The sequence below is a fragment of the Macaca nemestrina genome, chromosome 19, assembly GCF_043159975.1.
Source record: "Macaca nemestrina isolate mMacNem1 chromosome 19, mMacNem.hap1, whole genome shotgun sequence".
In the NCBI taxonomy this organism is placed as follows: domain Eukaryota; kingdom Metazoa; phylum Chordata; class Mammalia; order Primates; family Cercopithecidae; genus Macaca; species Macaca nemestrina.
This window is the reverse complement of record NC_092143.1, coordinates 79,549,883-79,574,331: the sequence shown is the minus strand read 5'-3', so window position 1 is coordinate 79,574,331 and position 24,449 is coordinate 79,549,883. Positions and strand designations below refer to the sequence as shown.

Below are 24,449 nucleotides of genomic sequence, written 5' to 3'. Positions count from 1 at the left end.
ATTATTCAATTTTATTAATATATTAATAGCTGTTCTATCAGATTTAGCTCCTACATAGAATAAATTATATATTTTATTCTGAGTGTTTCCCTGCTTAACACTCAGTATTGAGACTTTTCCTATGGAATTTGGAATAAAAAGTCTAGAACATTTGGATGTACATAAATGTTGTTTCCAAGTACTTTGAAGTGTATCCTACCCTGTTTTCTGTCTGTGTCATTTAAAAAAAATTATGTTTATTTTACTGTGGTAAGAATACCTAACAAGAGACCTACCATTTTAAGAGTTTTTTTTTTTTTTGAGATGGAGTCTCGCTCTGTCACCAAGCTGGAGTGCAGTGGCACGATCTTGGCTCACTGCAAGCTCCGCCTCCTGAGTTCAAGTGATTCTCTTGCCGCAGCCTCCGAGTAGCTGGTACTACAGGCACGCACCACCACACCCAGCTAATTTTTGTATTTTTATTAGAGACGGGGTTTCACCATGTTGGCCAGGATGGTCTCGATCTCTTGACCTAGTGATTCGCCCGCCTTGGCCTCCTAAAGTGCTGGGATTACAGGTGTGAGCCACTGTGCCCGGCCAGTTTTTTCTTTTACTGTGGTGTCTGTCTCATTTTGGCATCAGGATAATGCTGGCTTTACAAAATGAGTTTGGAAGTGTTTTCTATCGTCCATCATTTTGTTGTTAACTTTTCTAATTTAGTATATACAAGAAGAACAATGCAAAAATCGTGTTGATACTGAAAGTTACTAAGTAAAACCTGCTAAAATGGCACCTGGGTACTGTTGCCATGGGGACAGGCAAGGAGAAGAATGAATGCAGCTTGAATTCTTAGAAAGACAATATGTGCGTTGCTCTTCAGTAAACTTGTGATGAAAATATCTTAAATGTGGGCACTTGGTTGCTATTTTTTAACAAAAACAAACAAAAAGCGGCAGCAGCATTAACAAGGGCAAAGAACATCACCAAAATCCTAAATCAAATAACTTCAGCTCAGTTGACCTTTGATTTGTGTGTGCTTGTTCCTTATGATAATTACCTAAGTTCCTCTGCAAAGCAGTGAGCCTGGGAGGCATGACATCTAACATGGGTGCAAATTAAACCCTCACTCCCACCCCAGCCTCCTCAGCCTCTATCTCTGAAGAAAATATGGGATTTACCTAACGTCTATTCAAATAGTGTATATTGAACTAGAAGACAAAAAAGGGATTTTGCATGTTAAGCTGCAGCTGGCATAAGAAACACATTCATTCTATCAGAAAATTGGGTAATCTGGATTATAGTCCTGGCTTTGGCACTGCCATTGGCACAGCAATGTATTTCAGTGTGTGTGTGTGAGGGGCAATTTATAAGTATCTGCAGTTCTCAGCCTCCAGCTTCCAAGGAGGAAGGGTGCTTTGTACAGACTGGAGTTGTATTATGCATATCCCTGAAAGGATGAAGTTGAGAGAGTTGGATGGAGCTGAAAAAGGCCAAAACAATTTACATTTGAAAGAAACAAATACAATATTCCTCAGAGAGGAATGGTTCTGAACAGATGAAAGGAGGAGTGAAAACAGAAACCCAATGAAGCTGATTTGGAGAGATGGAAAACTATAGGGAAGAAAGGATTTTTCTTCTCTTTTCTTTTTTTTTTTTGCGACAGGGGCTTGCTCTGTTGCCCAGGCTGGAGTGCAGTGACATGATCTCAGCTCACTGTATCCTCCGCCTTCTGGGCTCAAGGGATCCTTCCACCTCAGACTCCTGAGTAGCTGGGATTACAGGCGCAGGCCACTAGGCCTGGCTAATTTTTGCATTTTTTATAGAGACAGGGTTTCGTCATGTTGCCCAGGCTGGTCTCAAACTCCTGGGCTCAAACCTACACCCACCTTGGCCTCTGAAAGTGCTGGGATTACAGGCGTGAGCCACTGCTCCTGGTGGAGAATTTCTTTAAGTTTACATACACTGGAATGCACCCATTATAAATGTACTATCTGATGAGTTTTGACAATCGTACTTTTAAACAAAATTATGGGAGGCTGTTGTTTTAGGCTGAGCTCCTGTGCTAGGCCCCAACAGACCAGACCAAACCAAAATACAGTCACTGATGCTAAATGCCACATAATCAAACTGAAACTTCAAGGAAGCAAGCGGATAGATCCCCAGCCAGACCAGTTTTTTGAGAACAGGAGATTCCAGTCTACCTGAGTCAGCATAATAAGGAAGTTCCTCTGCTTTAACTTTCAGAAAAAAAAAGTAACCTGATATTAATCAGTGCTATTGTTCTGTTTCCTTGTTTTCATCTCACAAAGCCCAGTGTTCTGCCTTAGCTTGGTGGGAGTTCTCATCATATTTTGTAGAACGGAGGCTGTCCCAATTCACAAGTCTTGAGCAAAGCTAAACAGATCTATAACCAAATTTGTGGTAATTTTGTCTGTTGACAGTATACAGCTACGTAACTATTACTGTGATTAACATGAGCATTTCTGTCACTCCACAAAAGTTCCCTTCTGCCCAGTCTTCTTTCTGTTACTAAAGATTAGATTTGTCTTTTCTCATTTCATATTAATAGAATCATACAGTATGTACTATTTTGTGGTTTCTTTTGCTCGTTGCAATATTTTTAAGATTCATCTAGGTATCAGTAATTTGGTTCTTTTTATTGCTGATGTGTTTATTGCAGGGATATATACAACTTTTTATTCAACTACTGATAAACATTTGAGTTGTTTTCTGTTTGGGACTATTATGGCTGATGCTATTATCATTAGTATACAGATTCTTGGACATCAATTTTTATTTCTCTTAAAGAAAATACTTAAAACTGCAATAGGGCTGGGCGCAGTGGCTCACAGCTGTAATCCTAGCACTTTGGGAGGCTGAGGCGGGTGGATCACCTGAGGTCGGGAGTTCGAGACCAGCCAGGCCAACAAAATGAAACCCCGTCTCTACTAAAAATACAAAAAATTACCTGGACATGGCGGTGGGTGCCTGTAGTCCCAGCTGCTTGGGAGGCTGAGGCAGGCGAATTGCTTGAACCTGGGAGGCGGAGGTTGCAGTGAGCTGAGACTGTACTCCAGCCTGGGAAATAAGAGTGAAACGCTGTCTCAAAAAAACAAAACAAAACAAAACAAAACTGCAATAGCTAGGTTAGATGGTAAGTGTATGTTTGACTTTATAAGAAATTGCCAAGCTATTTTCCTGAGTGGTTATACTGCTTTACATACTCCCCAGCAATGTATAAAAGTTTTGATTGCCTTAAAGCCTCTTCAACAGTTGGTATTTTCAAGCTTCTTTTTGTTGTTGTTGTTTTGTGAGATGGAGTCTCGCTCTGTTGCCCAGGCTGAAGGGCAGTGTCGCAATCTTGGCTGACTGCAACCTCTGCCTCTTGGGTTCAAGTGATTCTCCTGCCTCTGCCTCCCAAATAGCTGGGACTACAGGTGCACACCACCACGCCTGGCTAATTTTTGTATTTTTAGTACAGATGGGGTTTCACCATTTTGGCTAGGCTGGTCTCAAACTCCTGACCTCAAGTGATCGGCCTGCCTCAGCCTCCCAAAGTACTGGAATTACAGGCATGAGCTACCGCACCCGGCCCTCAAGCTTCTAATTTTAGACATTCCAGTGGGTGTATAGAGGTATCTCCCATGGTTTCAATTTGCTTTCCCTAAGGACTAATGACTTTGTGCACCACTTCCTGTGCTTATTTGATATTTGTATAGCTTCTTTGTTGAAATGTTGTTTTACCCATTTTAAATTTGGTTATTTATTATTTTCTTATTAAGTTGTAAGAATTATTCATATATTTTCAATATTAGTCTGTCAGATACTGCAAATATTTCCTCTCAGTCTGTGGCTGGCTTTTGCATTTTCTTATTCGCGTTTTTTAAAGAGCAGAAAAATTTAATTTTGAACTCTATTGGTCATTTTTTTTCTTTAATGATCTATGGTTTGGTGTCTTTTTGTCTATTGATGAGACAGAATCTCACTCTGTTGCCCAGGCTGGAGTGCAGTGGTGCAATCACTGCTTACTACAGCCTTGACTTCCTGGGCTTAAGCCATTTTCTTGTCTCAGCCTCCCAAGTAGGTGGAACTACAGGTGCATGCCACCATGCCAGGCTAATTTTTATATTTTTTGTAGAGACATTGACGAGGCTGGTCTCATTCTTCTGGGCTGAAGTGATCCACCCACCTCAGCCTCCTAAAATGCTGAGATTATAGGTGTGAGCCACTGCACCTGGACTTTTTAGAAATTTGAGTGTTTTCTACATATGTCATCAGCAGACAGGGATAACTTTATCATTTTCCAGTTTCTATGCCTTTTATTTTTTAAATTAAACTTATTTTAATTGATAAATAAAAATTGTACATATTTATCATGTGCAACGTGATTTTTGAATTATGTATGCATTGCAGAATACGTAAATCAAGCTAATTAACATGTATTACCTCACCTACGTATCCTTTTTGTGGTGAGAACACTTGAAATCTACTCTTTTAGCAATTTTCAAGAATAAAATACACTGTTACTCGTTAGCGTCACCATGTTGTACAATAGATCTCTTGAACTTGTTCCTCATATCTAACTGGCCAACATCTCAAACCTCCACTGCTTTATTTCTTTTTCTTGTCTAATTGCTCTGGCTAGAACTTCCAGTACTATCTTGAACAGTACTGATGATAGTGGGCATCTTTGCCTTATTCTTGGTCTTAGACGAGCATGTGATTTTAATTGAGCATATTAATCACTTGGAAGGCATTACAAAATTCTATTGGATTCTCCTCTTGATATTTGCTTTTTAGCAAATCATTACATTGTAGACAATCTCTTCAAATTCAAGGTTGTGTGGAAGCTCAGGATTGCACAGTTAAACGGGTTTTGAAAGATGTAAATTTCCTTTGTACTTGCATTGAGGTCTACAACATACTACTGGGACTATAGTTTGAACTTGAATAATATATCCAGTGCAAACTTGTGTCAGGATGAAGATCTCACTTCTTATTTTAGCTTTTGTTAGTACCAGAAGTAGACAAAGCAGATTGACATTACTTATGATTCAAACATTAGTCGTGGTCAAAATGACTGTCTTAGTCTATTTGTGCTGCCGTAACAAAATATCATAGAGTGGGTAACGTATAAAGAAGAGAAATTTGGCAGGGTGCAGTGGCTCAAGCCTGTAATCCCAGCATCTTGGGAGGCTGAGGCAGGTGGATCACCTGAGGTCAGGAGTTCAAGACTAGCCTGGCCAACACGGTGAAACTCCGTCTCTGCTAAAAATACAAAAATTAGCCAGGCATGATGGGTGCCTGTAATCCCAGCTACTCAGGAGGCTGAGGCAGGAGAATCGCTTGAACCTGGGAGGCGAAGGTTGCAGTGAGCCAGGATTGCACCATTGCACTCTAGCCTGGGTGATGAGAACGAAACTCTGTCTCAAAAAAAACAAACAAACAAACAAAAAAAGAAGATAAATTTATTTCTTACACTTCTGAAGGCTGAGAAGTCCAAAATTAAGGAACCAGCAATTGGTGTCTGGTGAGGGTTGCTGTCTGCTTCCAAGATGGTGCCTTGTTGCTGTGTTCTCACCTGTTGGAAGGTGGAAGGGCGAAAAGGGATTAAGCTAATTCCCTCAGCCCTTTTATAAGGCAATAATCTATTTATGATGGTGGAGCCCTCATGACTTAATCACTTTCCCAAAGGCCCCACCTCTTAATACCATTATAGTGGGGATTGTATTTCAATATGAATTTGGGAGGGAATACAAATGTTCAAACAGTAGCAGTCCACCCCTTGGCCCTTCAAATTCGTGTTTTTCTCATATTCAAAATACATTCATTCCATCCCAATAGCCCCCAAAAGTCTTAACTCATTCTAGTATCTACTTTAAAATCTAAGTCCAAAGTCTCATCTAAATATCATCTAAATCAGATATGGATAAGACTCAGGGTGAAACTCAAAATATGACTCATTTTGAGAAAAATTTATCCTAACTGTGAGCTTGTGAAATCAAACAAGTTATATACTTCCAAAATAGAGTAATGGGACAAGCATGGCATAGACATTCCCATTCTTAAAAGGGAGAAAAAGGCAAGAAACAAGGGGTAATAAATCCCAAGTAAGTCCAGAACCCAGTGAGGCAAACAACATTACATTTTGAGGCTTGAGAATAATCTTTGACTCCACATCTTAGCTTCCAGACACACTGGAGTGGGGATTGGGTCCCCAGTCCCCCAGGAGACCCCACTACCATGCCTTTGCTGGATGAAGCCCACGCTGCAGCTCTCAGGAGTTGGAGTTGGATGCTTATGGCTCTTCCTGGCTGGCATTGCATGCTGGTGGCTCTACAGGTTTGCAGCCTTTAGGAGTGGCTGTCTTGCATTGCCTCACTAAGCATTGCCCTACTGGGGGCTCTCTGCAGTGGTCTTGACCCTGTGGCTCTGCTGGGCATTGCCATAGTGGGGACTCTCTGCCACACCCTGCCTTGTGGCTGTTCAGAGCTCTGAGACTGAGGTTGTGAGGCATCCTTTGAAATCTAGGTGGAGGTAGCCATGCTTCCACCGTTCTCACGTTCTGCATGCCTGGAGAGTTAGCATCACATGGATGCCATGAAGATTTACATACTGTGCCTTCTGGATTGTTGACCTGAGTTGCATCTGGACCCCCTGAGCCACAGCTGGGGTGGTCAAGGAGTCTATGTTGTTGCATTCCAGTGGCACCAGAATTCAGGGAGCAGAAGCTTGGGGTGCCCCTGGGCTGTGAGTCCCAAGGTCCCATGGGTGTCCTGGGATCCTCCTTTGAAACGTTCTTCCCTCAAGGCCCCAGCACTCTGGGCCTGTGATGAGAGTCGCAGCCTCAAAGATCTCTGAAGTGCCTTTGGGGTCATTCTCCTATTGTCTTGATGAATAGCAACTGGCTTCCTTCTGTCCATACTAATCTCCTTAGCAATATTTTGCTTGGTCACACCCTTGATGTTCCTGCTCAAACACACTTTTTCTTTTTTAACGACATGGCTAGGCTGATAATTTTCCTTCTCTTTAACCAGGCTGAGTGCAGTGGCACAGTCTCGGTTCAACCGCAGCCTTGATCTCCCAGTCTTGAGTGATCCTCCCACCTCAGTCTCCCAAGTAGCTGGGACTACAGGTATGCACACCATGCCCAGCTAATTTTGTTTATTTTTTGTAGAGATGAGGTCTCATTATGTTGCCTAAGCTGGTCTCAAACTCCTGGGCTTGAGTGATCCTTCTGCCTTGGCCTCCCAAAGTGCTGGGATTATAGATATGAGCCACTGCACCCAGCCCTTTGTTCCCTTTTGATATAAATTCCATCTTGAATTCATTTTTCTCTTTCTGAATTTCATTATAAACAGTCAAGAGAAGCCATGCAGCACCCTGAAACACTTTGCTTAGAGATTTCTTCTATCGAATATCCTAGTTCATCACTCTTAAATTCTGATTTCTACAAAGTACTGACACAGACAAAATTCAGCCAGGTTCCTTTGCTAGTTTGTAACAAAGATGGCCTTTCCTCCAGTTTCCAATAAGATATTCCTTATTTTCATCTAAGATCTCATTAGAATGGGCTTTACTGTTCACATCTCTACCAGCATTCTGATTGCAACCACTTAGATAATCTCTAAGAAGACCGAGGCTCTCTAAGCTTTCCTCTTCTTCTGAGCCCTCACCAGAACTGCCTTTAATACTCCATTTATGGCCATCTAGGATGTTTCCAGTATGCGGTTCAAAATTGATCCAGCCTCTACCCATTACCCAGATCCAAAACTGCTTCCACATTTTTAGGTATTTGTTATAGCACCATCTCATTTTCAACACTAAAATCTGCATTCGTTAGGGTTCTCCAGAGACCAGAACCAACAGGATATAGATGTAGATATAAATATATAAAAGGGGATTTATTGGGGAAATTGGCTTATGAGATTATGGAGGCTGAGAAGTCTCATGATAGGCCACATGCAACCTGGAGAACCAAGGAAGGTGGTAGCATGGCCCAGTCCAGGTCAGAGGCCTCAGGACTAGGGAAGCTGATGTGTAATTCTCAGTCCAAATTCCAAGGCCTGAGAAGCAGGGGTGCTGCTGATGCAAGTCCTGGAATCCAAAGGCTGGAGAACCTGGAGTTCTGATGTCCAAGGGCAGAAGTGTGTCCCAGCTCCAGAACAGAGAGAGAGAGAGAGAGAGAGAGAGAGAGAACAAGAGAGTGCACAAATTTCCTTTTCCTCTGCCTTTTTGTTTTATCTAAGCCCTCAGCCAATTGGATGTTGCCTGGTCATACTGGATGAGGGCAGATCTTCCTTATTCAGTCCACTGATTCAAATGCCAACCTCTTCTGGAAACACCTTCACAGACATACCCAGAAAAAATGCTTTATAAGCTGTCTGGGTATTCCTTAACCCACTTAGAAGGTTGACAACTAAAATTAACAATTACAATGACTTTACCACAGTGTAACATTTGCATAGAAGTGCTGTTTTGCCTTGTAATTTTAGCTTGACTTAATGAAGACACATTGTCAAATCTGCAGCAAAAACTGATTTTCTTGTTTTGAGACAGAGTCTCACTGTGTCATCCAGGCTGGGGTGCAGTTGCACAAACATGGCTCGCTGCAGCCTTGATCTCCCCAGCTCAAGTGATCCTCCTGCCTCAGCCCCACAGATAGCTGGGAATACAGGCAAATGCCACCATGCAACCATGCCTGTCTAATTTTTGTATATCTATATCTTTATCTATCTATCTATATTTTTTGTAGAGACAGGGTTTTGCCGTGTTGCCCAGGCTGGTCTCTCCAACTCCTGAGCTCAAGCGATCCACCTGCCTCAGCCTCCCGAAATGCTGGAATTACAGGCATGAGCCACTGCACCTGGTCAACAAAAAGTAATTTCTAAATCCATTCAGTGCATAATAATGACAGGGACAGGAGGCTGGGAAATTCTGGGCAGAAGAGGGTGGGTCCCTGGCAAAGGCTCCACCCTCAAGGCGAAAAGCCTAATAATACTGTGGCCAAAACGAGGACTTACATCCCTGTTTTCCCACGCTCATGTTGCCTTTTCCAAAACCACCCTTAGCTCACCCCACCCCCTATCTTGTGCCCATAAGAAACTCAGAACTCAGCCAGCAGAGAGGAGAAGCCGCTGGATGTCAGAGACTACAGTTGGACATCAGAGAGAAGCAGCTTGACTTCAGTGATGAGGAGGATGGGAAAGGAAATTGGCCAAAGCCAGGTAAAAGGGCTGAGGAATAGCCATAGAGGGTTGGGGTCTAACCTGGAGTTTCACCAATCTGCCCAGTTGTACAGCTTTCTTTAGCCAGTTGGATATAGAAGTCTATGTTGTTGCATTCCAGTGGCCTAATGAGTAACATGCTTAAAGTAAAAACAAAAAGCAAAGGAAAGTCAAAATACTACCCTCATTATGGATAAAACTGATAATTGAAGATGTGGCTTATATAATCAAGTGGACTTCCAAATACTGATCCCTAGAATTAGACTCATCCATCAGCCATAGGCATTGCTGAGGCACCTCAGGGCCCTCATTCCCCACTGGAGGCGGCCCCTATAACAGGGAGGGTGTGGGGAGCAGGGCCACTTGGACCCAAGAGAAAGATGTCCCCCAGTCGTGAGAGCCTTCTCCCCAGGATCATAAAGATAGAATGGAATCATCAGTGTGCAGTCACTGATCCCATGTTCACAATACTTAAATCAATGCCTCCTCTCCTGTTTTAGAAGTATCCTGTTTTAGAAGTATCTGGCATTAAGTGCTCCATTCTATTAAATCACACAGAAAATTAAAGTGCACCCTTTTAAACCAATACACATGCCCCACGAAGGATGCCTTTGAAATGTGGATGACAAATGGTTCCAGGCACCTGTTTGACCAAGGCTTAGCTGACCACAGATGCCTCTTCTGGTTCCAGGGTGACTTACCACCCAATTCTGCCATGAAACTACCCTTGCAGGCTTTCTAGAGTCGGAGGCTACCCAGCAATGAATCAATGGGCTGAGATGCCTTATTGCCATCAGACGTGTTCACGCACTGGATGAACACTCAAGCACTGTTTCAGAGGATACAGACGAGATTCCTATGGGCACAAGAGCTTTAGAACCACAATCACCAAGGAATCTGAAAATTCGAACACCCTATGGTTTAAAGGAACTGTAGTTTTTCTGAATTGAAGCATAAAGCTCATATCATCATCTCTCATCGTGATGTACGCTGCTAATGCTTTCATGAACAGTCCATGGAGCAAAATGATAGAAAGTCTGTTCATGAATTTACTGGTTAATCTAGCATATACAATCTAGTTACTATAAGCAGTCAGATGGAGAAAAATGATTATGATGAAAAGACCCCAGGGAAAGGATTTTTCTGCTTGAATAGATGAATGTCAAAATTAAATTACTTCCACTGGGAAAAGCATATCAAATTCAAGATGGAAGGAACCACGCACTAAGAAATGGAGACTAGGCCCAAAATAATGTTTCTTCAATTTTTTAAAAACCACAATCCAAAATATACTTAACATCATAATGCAGCACACACACACACACACACACACACACACAGACACACACACACACTTCTAACTATAACAAAAGTTTCACAAAACAACACTTACCCTTATTATGGGCAATGCGTTCTGACTTCTACTATATTCGGATTTTTAATAATTCTGTTATTGAAGCATAGCAAATAGGCAGAAAAGCACATGATTATAAGTGTGGATCTTGATAAATTTTCACACAATAAACACATCTATGTAACCTATATTTTATTCTACTTCTTATTTTTTATTGTAAAATATTTATAACATAAAAAGAACCATGTTAATTTTTAAGTGTGTGGTTCTGTGCGTTAATTACATTCGCACTGCTGTGCAACCATCACCACCATCCATCTCCAGAACATTTTTCATCTTCCTAATCCCAAACTCCATACCTATTAAACAGCCATTCCCTATTTCCCCTCCTTTGCCTCTGGTAACCTCCATTCTACTTCCTGCGTCTGAACTTAACTACTCTAGGTACTTCATATAAGTGGAATCATATTTGTCCTTTAGTGACTGGCTTCTTTCATTTGGCATAATGCCCTCAAGGTTCTCCATGTTATAGCATGTGTCCAAATTTCTTTCCTTTTTAAGGCTGAGTAATATTCCACTGGATGTATATGTATCCAGATAGATAGATAGATAGATAGATAGATAGATAGATAGATAGAGAGAGAGAGAGAGATAGATAGATAGAACATTTGGTTTATCCTTTCATTCATCGATGGACATTGCATTGCTCCTGCTTTCCGGCTATTGTGAATAATGCTGCTATGAATATGAGTGTACAAATATCATTTTTAAAAATACTAGTTGCAACACATTAAATTGATTTTCTTGATGTTGAAAACTCTGGTGTATTAGTTCAAAAATGGAAATCAAACATATTCTTTCCTTTGAGCCTGATTAAGCTAAACAGGCCACTTTCAGACTCTTCATTTCCCTGATTTTTTGAACTGAGAAGAGACTTAGTGTGCCTCAGAAGGGAAGCTGTAGGAGTGGATTTCCTTCCCTTTCACTTTGGAAGCTGCCCAACAGTGAAAGCAATGCCTCACCGGGACGGGGGGACCCCTTCACCTAGCCACCCTCGACACACACTCAGCCTTCCACTGTCTCTTTGTGAAAGTGAGATAGTGTGCTGAGTCGCCAGGTTTTTGGCATGCTCAGGGTTGAGATGTGGATCCATAGTTCCTGCACTCCCTGCTAAATGAGACGAGCTGAATTGGACTTGCTCAGAAAATTTCTGAGAGTCCACAGGCTACTCTGAAAGTTATTTACCTGCTATGACTAACATACTGTATATCCTTTCAAAAAGGTTTTGTGAAGAGAAACTACTTCCCTGAGGCATGGGTTTTCTATTGCTGCATAATAAAGCACCTGAAACTTTCAACAACAGCAGGCCTCTGGGTTGATGATTGGGCTGGGCTTGGCTAGTATTCCTGCTGTCTGGCCTGGGGTCACTTGCATGTCGTCCACAGGCTCCAATGGGGCTGGATGGCCCATGACGGCCTTCCCACCTGTGCTGGTTGCTGGCTCTCTGACTCTCTCATCCTTGTGGAGGCACCCAGGCTTTTCATGGAGGACTCAGGGTTCAGAAGGAGACAGAGGGAGCCACAAGGCCTTTCAAAGCTCCAGCATGGAAGTCCTATAATATCACTTTCTCCACATTCTATTAGCCAAAGCCAGTCACTAGCCAGCCCAGATCCCAGGAGTCAGGAAGTCAACTTGACTTTGGATTAATGGGTACAAATATATATGAGAGAGAAGATATAAGACCTGATGTTTGATAGATCAGTAGGGTGACTATAGTTAACATTAATTGATTATATATTTCCAAATAGCTAGAAGAGAATAATTTGAACATTCTTAGAATCAAGAAAAGATAATTATTTAGAGTGATGGATATTGGCCGGGCGCAGTGGCTCACATCCATAATCCTAGCACTCTGGGAGGCCAAAGCAGGTGGATTGCTTGAGCCTAGGAGTTTGAGACCAGCCTGGGCAACATGGCAAAACCCTTTCTCTACCAAAAATACAAAAAATTAGCCAGGTGTGGTGGCACAAGCCTGTGGTCCCAGCTACTGGGGAGGCTGAAGTGGGAGGGCCGCTTGAGCCTGAGAGGTCCAGGCTGCAGTGAGCCATGAGCATGCCACCACACTCCAACCTGGGTGACAGAGAAAGACTCTGTTTCAATTAAAAAAAAAAAGTGATGGATATCCCAATTACCTGATTTGATTATATGAATGTATCAAATTATCACACGTGCTCTGAAAATATATACATGTAACATGTGTCAATAAAACTAAATGTGTAAATAAATAAACGTGACCTCTTGATGATAGGCGCGGCAAAGTCACAGTGAACCGGAACATTCAGAGAGACGGGAGGAATAACTGTAGCCATCTTTGCCAGAGTCTACCACTCTCCACCACAATCTACCAACAATCTATAACATCCTGTTATTGCTTCTTTTTACTTTCCTGCAAATAAGCTCATGCAAATCTTGTTTCTAAAGAGTAGGGTTTTGACCCAACATCCTTACTTCTGATAATTTACTTACAGATCTACCTGCACAACACAAAATGATCTATGTACAAGATTACCCATGTAGCACACTTCATAATTAAAAACAACCCAAGTATCCATTAATAGAGGACTACTTAAATAAATCATGGTACACCAACAGGAGAGGACACTGTCCAACTATAAAAGAAAAAAAGAAGCCCTTGCGTATCGACACAAAAACCCTAGGATATACTGTTGACTGACAAAAATCAAAGTGCTGAGCAATATCCACTGTATCCCAAAAGTCTTAGTGTAGTTCGAAACTTTTATAATGTTAGAAGTACAAGTACTATAAACATAGAGGAAACACGACTTGAAAACTTAATTGTATAAATTTCTTTCTTTTTTAGATTAATCATGCCATATAATAATTATTATTTAATTAATTAAATAATTGTTGAGACAGAGTCCTACTCTGACACACAGGCTGGAGTGCAGTGGTTCGATCTTGGCTCACAGCAACCTCTGCCTCCCAGGTTTAAGTGATTCTCTTGCCTCAGCCTCCCGAGTAGCTGGGATTACAGGCACAAGCCACCATGCCTGGCTAATTTTTGTATTTTTAGTAGAGACGGCGTTTTGCCATGTTGGCCAGGCTGGTCTCAAACTCCTGACCTCAGATGATCCACTCCCTTTGGCCTCCCAAAGTGTTGGGATTATAGACTTGAGCCACCACACCTGGCCCATATTATTTTTAATTACATACAAAGATCTAACGTGTCACTCAGAGACCATTTCACCCACTGCTCTGTTTGGTCACCAGTCTCTTGTCTGTCTCTTCAGCAGTGGTGAAGTGCATACCCTTTCCTTGGGGAAGAGAAATCCAGGGTTTGTTGAGGTTGCTGTTGGCATCTTTCCCATGAACCACATCAAAAGAACCAGGGTGCCTCTCTCTGTTGGTGACCACACCAATTCTTCCCAGGTTAGCACCTCCAGTCACCATACACAGGTTTCCAGTGTCGAACTTGATGAAACCAGTAATCTTGCCATTCTCCAAATCAATCTGAATGGTGTCATTCACCCTGATGAGGGGATCAGGGTAGCAGATGGTGTGAGCATCGTGAGTCACCAGATGAGGGGTTCCTTTTGTGTCCACAAACATTTTTCTCACTTTGCACAACTTGTACTTGGCCTCCTCAGGTGCAATATGATGTACAGGAAAGGGAGCCTTGGTGTCATAGATCAGAGGGAAATTCTCCACATCTTGTCAGTGCTCATGACATCCATGAATCCAGCAGGGTAGGTTACATTAGTTCAGACCTTGCCATTGATCTTAATGAAACTGTGCATGCAAATCTTCTTTGCTTCATCTCGTGTCCGACATACTTCAGTCTGCTCTTTAGGAAAAGATGAGGGGGAGACACTTTCTTAGCTTGTGGGGATGGGTGGGTTGATGAGGAGCAAACACACGGGTCAATTTATCCAGCATCAAATGCTATGAAGCTGCTGCCCGCTTCAGCTGCTTCTTGGGACCACAACCATGACTGCGTTAGGCAAGGAAAGAGCTTTTATTTTTTTTATTTTTGAGACAGGGTCTCTGTTGCCCAGGCCGGAGTGCGGTAGTGCCATCACAGCTCACTGCAGCCTCAACCTCCTGGGCTCAAACGACCCTCCTACCTCAGTCTCCGAAGTAGCTGGGACCACAGGCATGTACTACCACACCTGGCTAATTTTCTTTTTTTGGGGGGTAGAGACAGGGTTTTGTCATGTTGCTAGGCTGGTCTCAAACTCCTGAGTTCAAACAATCCACCTACCTCAGTCTCCCAAAGTGCTGGGATTACAGGCGTGAGCCAACATGCTCAGCCTTGTATACATTTCTTATTCACTTAGTCTTGTGAATTTGGAATAATAAATTTTAAACTTAGTATTTTTGTTTCATTATTGTTTTCTATCTTTGATCAGAGATACTGAAACAAAAAATAAAATGTGCTATTTAAAATTCACAAAACTAAATAAGCGTAAAAGAGATTTATACAATAAAACTTCCAAGTGATGTTTGTAGCATTTATAATTCTGAAGTTATTAATGCCTAAAGTTCCACCAAGGCTTTTGGGTTACCCTATACAGGGTATGCTAACTTTCATTAAGAAAAAAGTGGATTCCATATCTTTGCTATTGTGAACAGTGGAAATAGGGTACATACATACCACGGAGTACTATGCAGCCCTAAAAAGAAAGTGATCATGTCTTTTGTGGGAACATAGATGGAGCTGGAAGCCATTATCTTTAGCAAACTAATGCAGAAACAGAAAACCAAATACTATATGTTTTCATATATAAGTTGGAGCTAAACGATGAGAACACATGGACACAAAGAGGGGAACAACACACACTGGGGCCTACTTGAGGGCAGAGGGTGGAAGGAGGGAAAGGATCAGAAAAAATAACTACTGGGTATTAGGCTTAGTACCTGGGTGATGAAATAATCGGTACAACAAACCCCCATATCACGAGTTTACCTACATAACAAACCTGCACATGCATCCCTGAACCTCAAATAACAGTTAAAAAAAAAAAAAAAGAAAAAGGTGGAAATAGTTGTGTTCATTTCCTGTGGTGTCTGTAACAAGCTACTACTAACTTAGTGGTTTAAAATAACACAAATTTGGCCGGGCGCGGTGGCTCAAGCCTGTAATCCCAGCACTTTGGGAGGCCGAGACGGGCGGATCATGAGGTCAGGAGATCGAGACCATCCTGGCTAATACGGTGAAACCCCGTCTCTACTAAAAAATACAAAAAACTAGCCGGGTGAAGTGGCGGGTGCCTGTAGTCCCAGCTACTCGGGAGGCTGAGGCAGGAGAATGGCGTGAACCCGAGAGGAGGAGCTTGCAGTGAGCTGAGATCCGGCCACTGCACTCCAGCCTGGGTGACAGAGCAAGACTCCGTCTCAAAAAAAAAAAAATAAAATAAAATAACACAAATTTATTCACTGCTAGTTCTGGAGGTCAGAAGTCTAAGGAACGCTGCCTTCCTGGAGGGTCTAGGAAATAATCCATTTTCTTGCCTTGTTAACTTCTGGAGGCTGCCTGCATTCCTTGGTTCGTGGCCCCTTCCTCCATCTTCAAAACCGACAGTATAGCATCTGCCAAGTTCTCTTTTTTTTGGACTCTGACCCTCCTGCCTCCCCCTTAGAAGGTCCTCTGTGGTTACATTGGGCCCACTGGGGTAATCCAGAATAATCTCCAATCTCAAGATCCTCAGTTCAATCACATCTGCAAAGTCCTTATTCCACATAAAGTAACAAACAGGTTTTGGGGATTAGCACAAGGACATTTTTGGGAGGCCATTATTCTGACAACCACAGAAGTATATTGATTTTTGTTTATATCTGCATAATGATACACTGGAAGGATGTATTAAAAAGTAGTAGAGGCCGGGCGCGGTGGCTCAAGCCTGTAATCCCAGCACTTTGGGAGGCCGAGAAGGGCAGATCACGAGGTCAGGAGATCGAGACCATCCTGGCTAACACGGTGAAACCCCGTCTCTACTAAAAAAAACAAAAAACTAGCCGGGCGAGGTGGCGGGTGCCTGTAGTCCCAGCTACTCAGGAGGCTGAGGCAGGAGAATGGCATAAACCCGGGAGGCGGAGCTTGCAGTGAGCTGAGATCTGGCCACTGCACTCCAGCCTGGGCAACAGAGCGAGACTCCGTCTCAAAAAAAAAAAAAAAGTAGTAGAAGTGGTTACTTATGGGGGCAGAGAGGAATGGGAACAGAATGGAAGTGAGAATTCTTAACGAATATCATTTTATGAGGATTTGATATCTGAATATATGAGTGAATTATCTATTCAAAAATAAAATGAATAATACGTAGGGTCTGTTTAGTTTCAGGTATCTCTAGCTTAGAGACACTTAGATTTTTGTAAATTCAGATGTCATGGACATAACGCTAAAATGGCTGAATTGATCCTATAGATTTGGAACCACATGAGTTTACTTACATGCAATGAACTATACATTCTATGCACAGCAAGTCTGGAATCTGTCTTCAGTTCCTTCTCACGAAGGAAATGTGAAGTCAGTGTGACTAACCAGTGGCTCCGGTTCACCCTGGGACATCTTAGCATGGTTCAGGCTTCCCAGCTCTTCCTGTGGGCACGGTGTTTCCTGCCTTCAGGATTTCAGGATAAGCTGCAGCTCGGGCATGGTCTCTGCTGTGCACTCACCTATGCTGGGGTGATTTGCATTTTCAGCCTCTGCCTGTCAAATGAACTGCACTGGGCCAGGTTTCAGGAACTGTGGGCCCACCCCACTGAGATAGGGGGAGGGAGGATAGGTCCTCGTGTCCTTAAAGCACTTTAGTCCCTGAGGCTGCTTCTTGGTGTTTGTGTGTGAGCCAGCTCTGACTCACCACATCGAGAAGAAAAAACTTCCACTGAGGACAATTTGCCAAGGAAATGTGCTCAGGCCCACGCGGCAGTGAGTCCAGCAGTTAGGACGGAACCTGAGAGGAGGCAGTTGGGGAAATAAACACAGCGCCAACTCAACAATCAGAGCCTCTGTGCTGGCAGCCTGCGATGGGAGAGGTTTCTCTGCCTTCATGGCTGCTTGCTTCACAGATTCATGCAAGCAGGTGACCTGCGAGCTCTCACATGCGTTCGGTGGGCGCCCCGGGGACTGTCTTCCTCCCCGCCTCCTCCTTGGGCAGGAGCCTGGTTTGTGTTTATTTTTGGTTGTGCCAGAGGGAAACTGCACTTTGAGGAAGAAAAACAGTTGCTGGTTGTTTAGGAGGGGCAGTCTAATCCGAGACGGCCTTGTCTTCTGCAGAAAACAAGCGGGGCGCAAATCAGCCCAGGCGCAGCCAAGGGACCGCGGTCCCGCTGAGTCACAGCCGGCTCAGCGCTCAGCGTGACTCAGGGCCGGCCGCCTCCCTGAGGCATCTGTGAGTGATCCCAGGCGGAGGAAGCGGCAACTCTTTCGTCTACGGCATCTCCAGACTCATTTCCTTCCTCTGGAGGTCAGGTGCCCCGTGGGGCGCGGTTGGGGGTACCAGGCACCTCTGCATGCAGCTCCCAGAGAGCGGCCATCCGGCAGGGCCCTGGGGCCCACGGCCTGGCTTGAGGGGCTGGGCCTGCCTGGCCCCACCTCCGCCACAGGCTGTACCCTCAGACCTTGCCAGCCTCTTTCCAACACACCCATTGGTCTCAAGGTCAAGTCGGGTAAGAGGGCCTGGAGGGATTACAACAATAGAAATGTAAGACAAAGTAGCAAATGTAAGAAGTCACGTGTGCTGCTTTCCGCCTGCAGCAGAATGTCACAAAGCCCCAGCCCCGTGGCAACTTGCTGCTCTCGGGGAAAGATGCTTTGAGGACCAAACAGGCTAGAGCACACGACCCCCAACTCTCTTGCCTGAGTCACTATATTCCTCAAACGATAAATGAGGCCAGGAGCAGTGGCTCCCGCCTGTAATCCCAGCACTTTGGGACCTGAGGCGGGATGATCACTTGAGCCCAGGGGTTTGAGACCAACCAGCCTGGGTGACAAAGTGAGACCCCCGCTCCAATCTCTATGAAAAACATTAGCCAGCCATGATGGCCCACACGTGTGGTTCCAGCTACTCAGGAGGCTGAGGAAAGAGGATTGCTTGAGCCCAGGAGGTTGAGGCTGCCGTGACATATGTTTGTGCCACTGCACTCCAGCCTGGGCAACAGAGCAAGACTGTCTCAAAAAAAAAAAGATAAATGGTCCCAGTCCTTGCCTTTTTCTACACATAAGATCATGTCTGGCAAGTTAGTGATTATGCCTATGTAATCTATAACCAAATGCACTTTACACCCAATGCAACTTCTAAGGAAGTTTGATGAGATTTTGCAGAAACAAAATCTCCACACCGGTATACAAGCAGTGAGCTGAAATGCTGCCGCTGTAGTTTCATGGACCTCTCTAGAGGTCTGCTTCTGGGCTGTAGCCCTCAGTGATACGTCTGAATAAAACGGACTTTAATTCTTCTTCTTTTTTTGTTTTTTTTTTTTTTGTTTTTTTTTTGAGATGGAGTCTTGCCCTGTGACCCAGGCTGGAGTGCAATGGCACTGATCTTGGCTCACTGCAACCTCCGCCTCCTGAGTTCAGTCGATTTTCCTGCCTCAGCCTCCTGAGTAGTTGGGCTTACAGACGCCCACCACTACACCCAGCTAATTTTTGTATTTTTAGTAGAGACGGGGTTTCACCATGTTGGGCAGGATGGTCTCGATCTCCTGACCTTGTGGTCCGCCCGCCTTGGCCTCCCAAAGTGCTGGGATTACAGGCGTGAGCCATCGTGCCTGGACTCTCTATTTTCAACAATACAGGTGGAATTATGTTTTTAGAAATTTGATTTTATGCAATTTAAAGGCCTTCTGGTGATTTCAACATTTGGGGTCTCCTGTAGTTGTTCTGTCTAATCAATTCCTTCTGAAGAAAAAGAATAAAAGATGACATTTCCCCCTCTGCATATTACTTAACCTGGAAAGGTTTCCCTTAGAAGCTAAGAAATGTTCTATTGCTTAATTACTTACCATGACAAACATCCTTTCCTTTAAATGGAAATCTGTTGGACAATAACTGCTTTAAAGGCATCCTAATGGTAGCTAAAAGTGACAAAAATGCTATAGATGAACTTAAATATGAACATAGACTGTGCTTTCCTGACATTCTGGATGCTTAAGTTTTACTCTTAGGTCAGCTGTTTGCACAAAAGAACTGGAGAAAGTGACTGTTCCCCATTGTCCTGAACCTCTAAATCGACCTGTGCTGTTCCACCACCCTGCCACAGAATGACAATAAGGTTAATGAGTGCTTTTGATGACAAGGATAGATGGCAAAAGTCCTAGCTCTATCTCAGATCTCCTGTGTCACCTTACTTACCCTCTTCGAGTTTATTTACTTGTCTGTAAAGAATCTGACAAAAAAATATGAGGCAACCACATTCCAATCCAAAGAGCTAATGGTAGGAAAAAGAAACCAGCACCAAACAAGATTAAAGACGTAGAATTCACTAGGGGCTGAAAGCATCCAACATCAACAGATGCAGAGGAGCCATCGCAGTGGATTAGTGACTGTGAGGTTTAGGGGGCTACGCACTAATCCGGGATTCTAGAAACTAGGGCTGCAACTAAAAGATAATACATGTTTTGCCCTATGCTAGTTAAAATGCTTTTAAGCAGCACAAATATAGAGGCATCTGCAAAATGAGGGCATCCAACCATCTGTTACCACTCCTGATCACCTGAATACAGCATTCCTCTCAGCTCCCTCGAAGCTCGGCAGTCCTGCAGCCTGCAAAAAGAGGAGAGGCCGGGGGAAAGAAGAGGTGGTTTCTAGAGTGCTCTGGATACATTTGTGTACATACAATAAATATTTTTGGCAACTTCTATATGAGACAAATTAATACTGTGCTTCATTTTCCTGGAAGAAGAAGGACAAATATGGTATCGGTCTGGATATACTTTATCTACCTTTACCCAAATGTCACTTACTCATTTACTGATCTACTCATCTATCCAGTCAATCAATATTTATTGAACACCTATTATATGCCATGTTCCATTCTAGGTGCTGGGGAGGCAGATACAGATGTAAAAGATACTCAAATAAAATGCTGTGAAGAAAAAAAAAAAAACAAGATAAAGGGGGATAGTAAGTGACAGGGGACATATCGCAGCATAAGGAGGTGGTTTTATTTGAAGAAATATGATATAGATAATGACTTGCATAACAGCTGATAGGGAAAGATTTTGTGTTTTTAAATAACACTCAACTTTTTGTGTTTGTATTCCAATAATTGTTCTATAAAAGAACCAGTTTCCCCTATGAAGAAACATAATACATTATTTTCAAGAGTAATGCATTTATGTGTAGAGGTATATAGATAGTATATCAATTACAAATTAAGCAATTAATTTCCAGGATGTCACAGGTTAGGTATTCTAGAAACAGATGCCAGGTTGAAATTTGATGGGCACTGTGTTTGTTACAGATCAACACTTGTGGAAAGGAGATGAAGGAAGCAGGGTTTCTCTAGGGGAGTGGTTGAACTACAATGCAGATCAGTAATGCTACCCTGTGGAGAGCTCGGGAGTGTCAATGGCTTGCCAGAGCAGGACCATGGTGGGCTGAAATGGCTGGACCTTTACACCCTACAACAACTGGTCCATGGATATGGGTCACAGGAAGAGCATACTCTTGGGCAAGGCAGCTCTCTGCAACTGAGGCAAGAGACAGCTGGCACCAATCTTCCTTGAAAGGATTGTAGGCAGTACATCTTCATGTCCCCCACATAAGGATATCTATGTGGCAAACTAAGAGAAATACTTGCAACATAGTAATAGGCAGATATAAGATGCTTAAGAGCCAAATAGACCTTAGGAATCAATGAATGAAAAAAATTAACACTACAATTTAACCATGAATATATATATACACAGCATTTGATCAAGAGATACAGAAAACAGATAATAAATACATGAAAAGTGTTCAACCTCACTGAACTTTAAAACTATATAAATCAGAGTAATAAAATAAGATACCATTTTCTATCAGAAAGAATAAAGAATATCAGAAAGAATAAAGAAAAAATGTAGCACTTAACAAGAGGAAGGACTGAGAACATGAGCACTCTTATGCAATTCTTCCTGGGAGTGTAAATTGGCATAACATTTCAGGAAGGCAATTTTGCAATCTACATGAAAAGCCTTAAACTATACATACCTGATAAGCCAGCTGTATTCGTTGTCTATTACCATGTAACAAATTAACCAAAGCTTAGTTGCTTAAAACAAAAGCATGTATTATTTCACAGTTTCTGTGGAATTTGAGAATAGCTTAGCTGGGTTGTCCTAACTGAGGGTTTCTCACGAGGTTGCAGTTGAGCAGTCAGCTGGGGCTGCAGTTATCTGAAGGCTTGACAGGGGCAGGAGATCTACTTCCATGATCGTGCCCTCATGGCTGTTAGCAAAGGGCCTCAGTTCCTCAGTTCCTTGATGGCTGTTGGCGGGAGGATGCTGTTTTAGGCCCCTCCATAGGGCCACTTGAGTGTCATTGAGACATGGCAGCTGACTTCCTTTAGACAAGTGTTCAAAGAACAAACCGGAAGTCACAATGTCTTTTATGACCTACCCTCAGAAGTCATGCTCTGTCAGGCTGGGCGTAGTGGCTCATATCTGTAAACCCAGGATTTTGGGAGGCTGAGGTGGGAGGATCACTTGAGTCCAGGAGTTCAAGACCATCCTGGTCAACACTGTGAAACCCCTGTTTCTACAGAAAATACAAAAATTGTCTGGATGTGGTGGTGTGTGCCTATAATCCCAGCTACTTGGGAGGCTGAGGTGAGAGGATTGCTTGAGCCCAGGAAGTTGAAGCTGAGTGAGCTGTGATTACACCATGGCACTCCAGTCTGGGCCACAGAGTGAGACCCTGTCTCAAAAAAAAAAAAAAAAAAAGAAAGAAAAGAAAAGAAAAAAGTCATGCTCTGTCATTTATGCCATATTCTATTCATTAGTAATGAGTCACCAGGTGACTCACTCAAGGGGAGGGGAATTAGCTCCACAGAAGGGAGGGGTGTCAAATAATTATTAAAAACTCCTCTGCCCACTGACCCAAAATTATTTATATTCCCCTACACATACAAAATGCATTTACCCTCTGCTAAGACTTCCCAAAGTCTCATTTCTGAACAACATGCAGTCAAAATAGGACATTGATATCTTAATTCATTCCAGGTGCAGATGAGCCTCCTCAGTGATGGTCAAGGAAATACAGCTTCTCCAGCATAGTTGTTCTTGGTCTGAAGATATGTGAGGTTCTGAACCAAGTTCTATTTCTGGTAATTTATTCTGTCAAAGCATAATTTTCAAAAAGTTAAAAACATGACTCTCATACAAATATACAATTAGAACATGTCAAATATTTGTTCATTAGTGAGAGATTCAGTAAGGTGGTAAAGCTGGTTGAGAAAGCATTTTGAGGAACTGGGCATTCAAAGGAATTTTTTTTTTTTTTTTTTTTTTTTTAATTGAGATGGGGTTTCACCATGTTGCCCAGGTTGGCCTTGAGCTCCTGAGCTCAAGTGATACACCTGCTTCGGCCTCCCAAAATGCTGGGTTATAGTAACATTTTTAAAAGAACGTTCAAATAGGCCAGGTGTGGTGACTCACACCTGTAATGCCAGCACTTTGGGAGGCCAAGGTAGGTGGATCACTTGAGCTCAGGAGTTCGAGACTAGCCTGGGCAATATGGCGAGACCCCATCTCTGTTTATAAAATTATTTCTTTAAAGAAATAATTTTTTTTTTTAAAAAAAGGATGTTTAAATAACATTGCTAAGTTACATACATAATTGCATCATATGGTGCAGGACAATGGTACCATAACCTTTGGAATAAGACCTTCTACTGGATGGAAATATATAAGGCCACAGAGACCTCCACAGTGTCTGAGTTATATTCAAATAGTAAATACTAAAGGCAAACACAGGGACATTCTGTTAGAGAATTAAATAATCTTCAGTGGGCTTTTTAGACAATGCTCCAGCATGTTGCTGAAAGGACATGCACGCTCCCTATTAATATCCTTAGAATAAAACAATTTTAGGGAAATTTTTTTGCTGACACACATTAATTCAGTGTTTAAGGATGTTCATCACAGTTCTCTTTGCAAAGCATAGTTTGGAAACTGGCACCCGGGAAAAGGAGACTTTTTCTAGTGTGCTAGCTTGAGCTCTTGCCATCTTTACTCCCTGGAACCCTTTCATCTAACCATCTAGTCTCACCAAGCTATTTTCTTTATTTTTGCTTCTATCATTTCTACAAAAAGGAAGTGGATATGGGCCAAATGTGGAGCACTTTTGTTCTTTAGATTTTCTTTTGAAGGTCTTCCTTAAATCCTGAAGAAGCATGGATACTTTTGGATATTATCCCATCCATACCTGAGAGGGTTGCTCTCACCATTGTTTCAGAGAAAGAAAGGCTAAGATTTATTTATTCTGTAAATATGTGTTAACTTGATGTTGGTCACCTTATAAGTGTTGGAGATACAAAGATGAATAAGAAGGTCTCAAGTCCAATACCAGGAAGACTAAGTATAGCAACACACACAATGACTCACATTCTTGCCACCAAAGTGTGGTTCCTGGACCAGTAGCATGGATGTCACCTGGGACATGGGAGCTTGCTAGACATGCAGAATTACTGGCCTCGTCCCAAATCTACTGAATCAGAATCTTCATTTTTAACAAGATCCCAAGTGATTTGTACACACATTTGCTATAGGTTGGATCTGTGTCCCACCCACATCTCATGTCAAAATGTAATACTCAATCTTGAAGGTGGGGCCTGGTGGGAGGTGATTGGCTCTTAGGGGTGGATATCTCTGTTTAGTGCTGTTTCTGT

The 24,449-nt window shown here is 42.7% G+C and overlaps 1 protein-coding gene and 1 pseudogene across 27 annotated transcripts in view; both read right to left on the bottom strand.

The window, feature by feature from the left end:
* LOC105478874 (cyclin-J-like protein) overlaps window positions 1-24,449 on the bottom strand; it is a 107,114-nt gene that overhangs the window by 58,907 nt on the left and 23,758 nt on the right. For 8 of the 27 annotated variants that reach the window (XM_071085662.1, XM_071085663.1, XM_071085661.1 and 5 more), the window contains exons 1-7: window positions 21,773-22,173; window positions 20,292-20,341; window positions 19,582-19,653; window positions 17,029-18,256; window positions 10,600-10,653; window positions 9,249-9,346; window positions 5,459-5,560 (exon numbers count right to left, since the gene is read on the bottom strand). In XM_071085662.1, coding sequence (XP_070941763.1) covers window positions 18,009-18,256; window positions 19,582-19,653; window positions 20,292-20,341; window positions 21,773-21,807 — 405 coding nt within the window. In that variant the 5' untranslated portion in view covers window positions 21,808-22,173 and the 3' untranslated portion in view covers window positions 5,459-5,560; window positions 9,249-9,346; window positions 10,600-10,653; window positions 17,029-18,008. Of the gene's footprint in view, window positions 1-2,947; window positions 3,058-5,458; window positions 5,561-9,248; window positions 9,347-10,599; window positions 10,654-14,274; window positions 14,426-17,028; window positions 18,257-19,581; window positions 20,342-21,772; window positions 22,478-22,702; window positions 22,897-24,449 lie in introns of those variants that run through there. The other 19 variants (XM_071085658.1, XM_071085657.1, XM_071085655.1 and 16 more) reach the window with 12 other exon arrangements.
* Window positions 13,825-16,571, bottom strand: LOC105478873 (small ribosomal subunit protein eS4, X isoform-like; annotated as a pseudogene).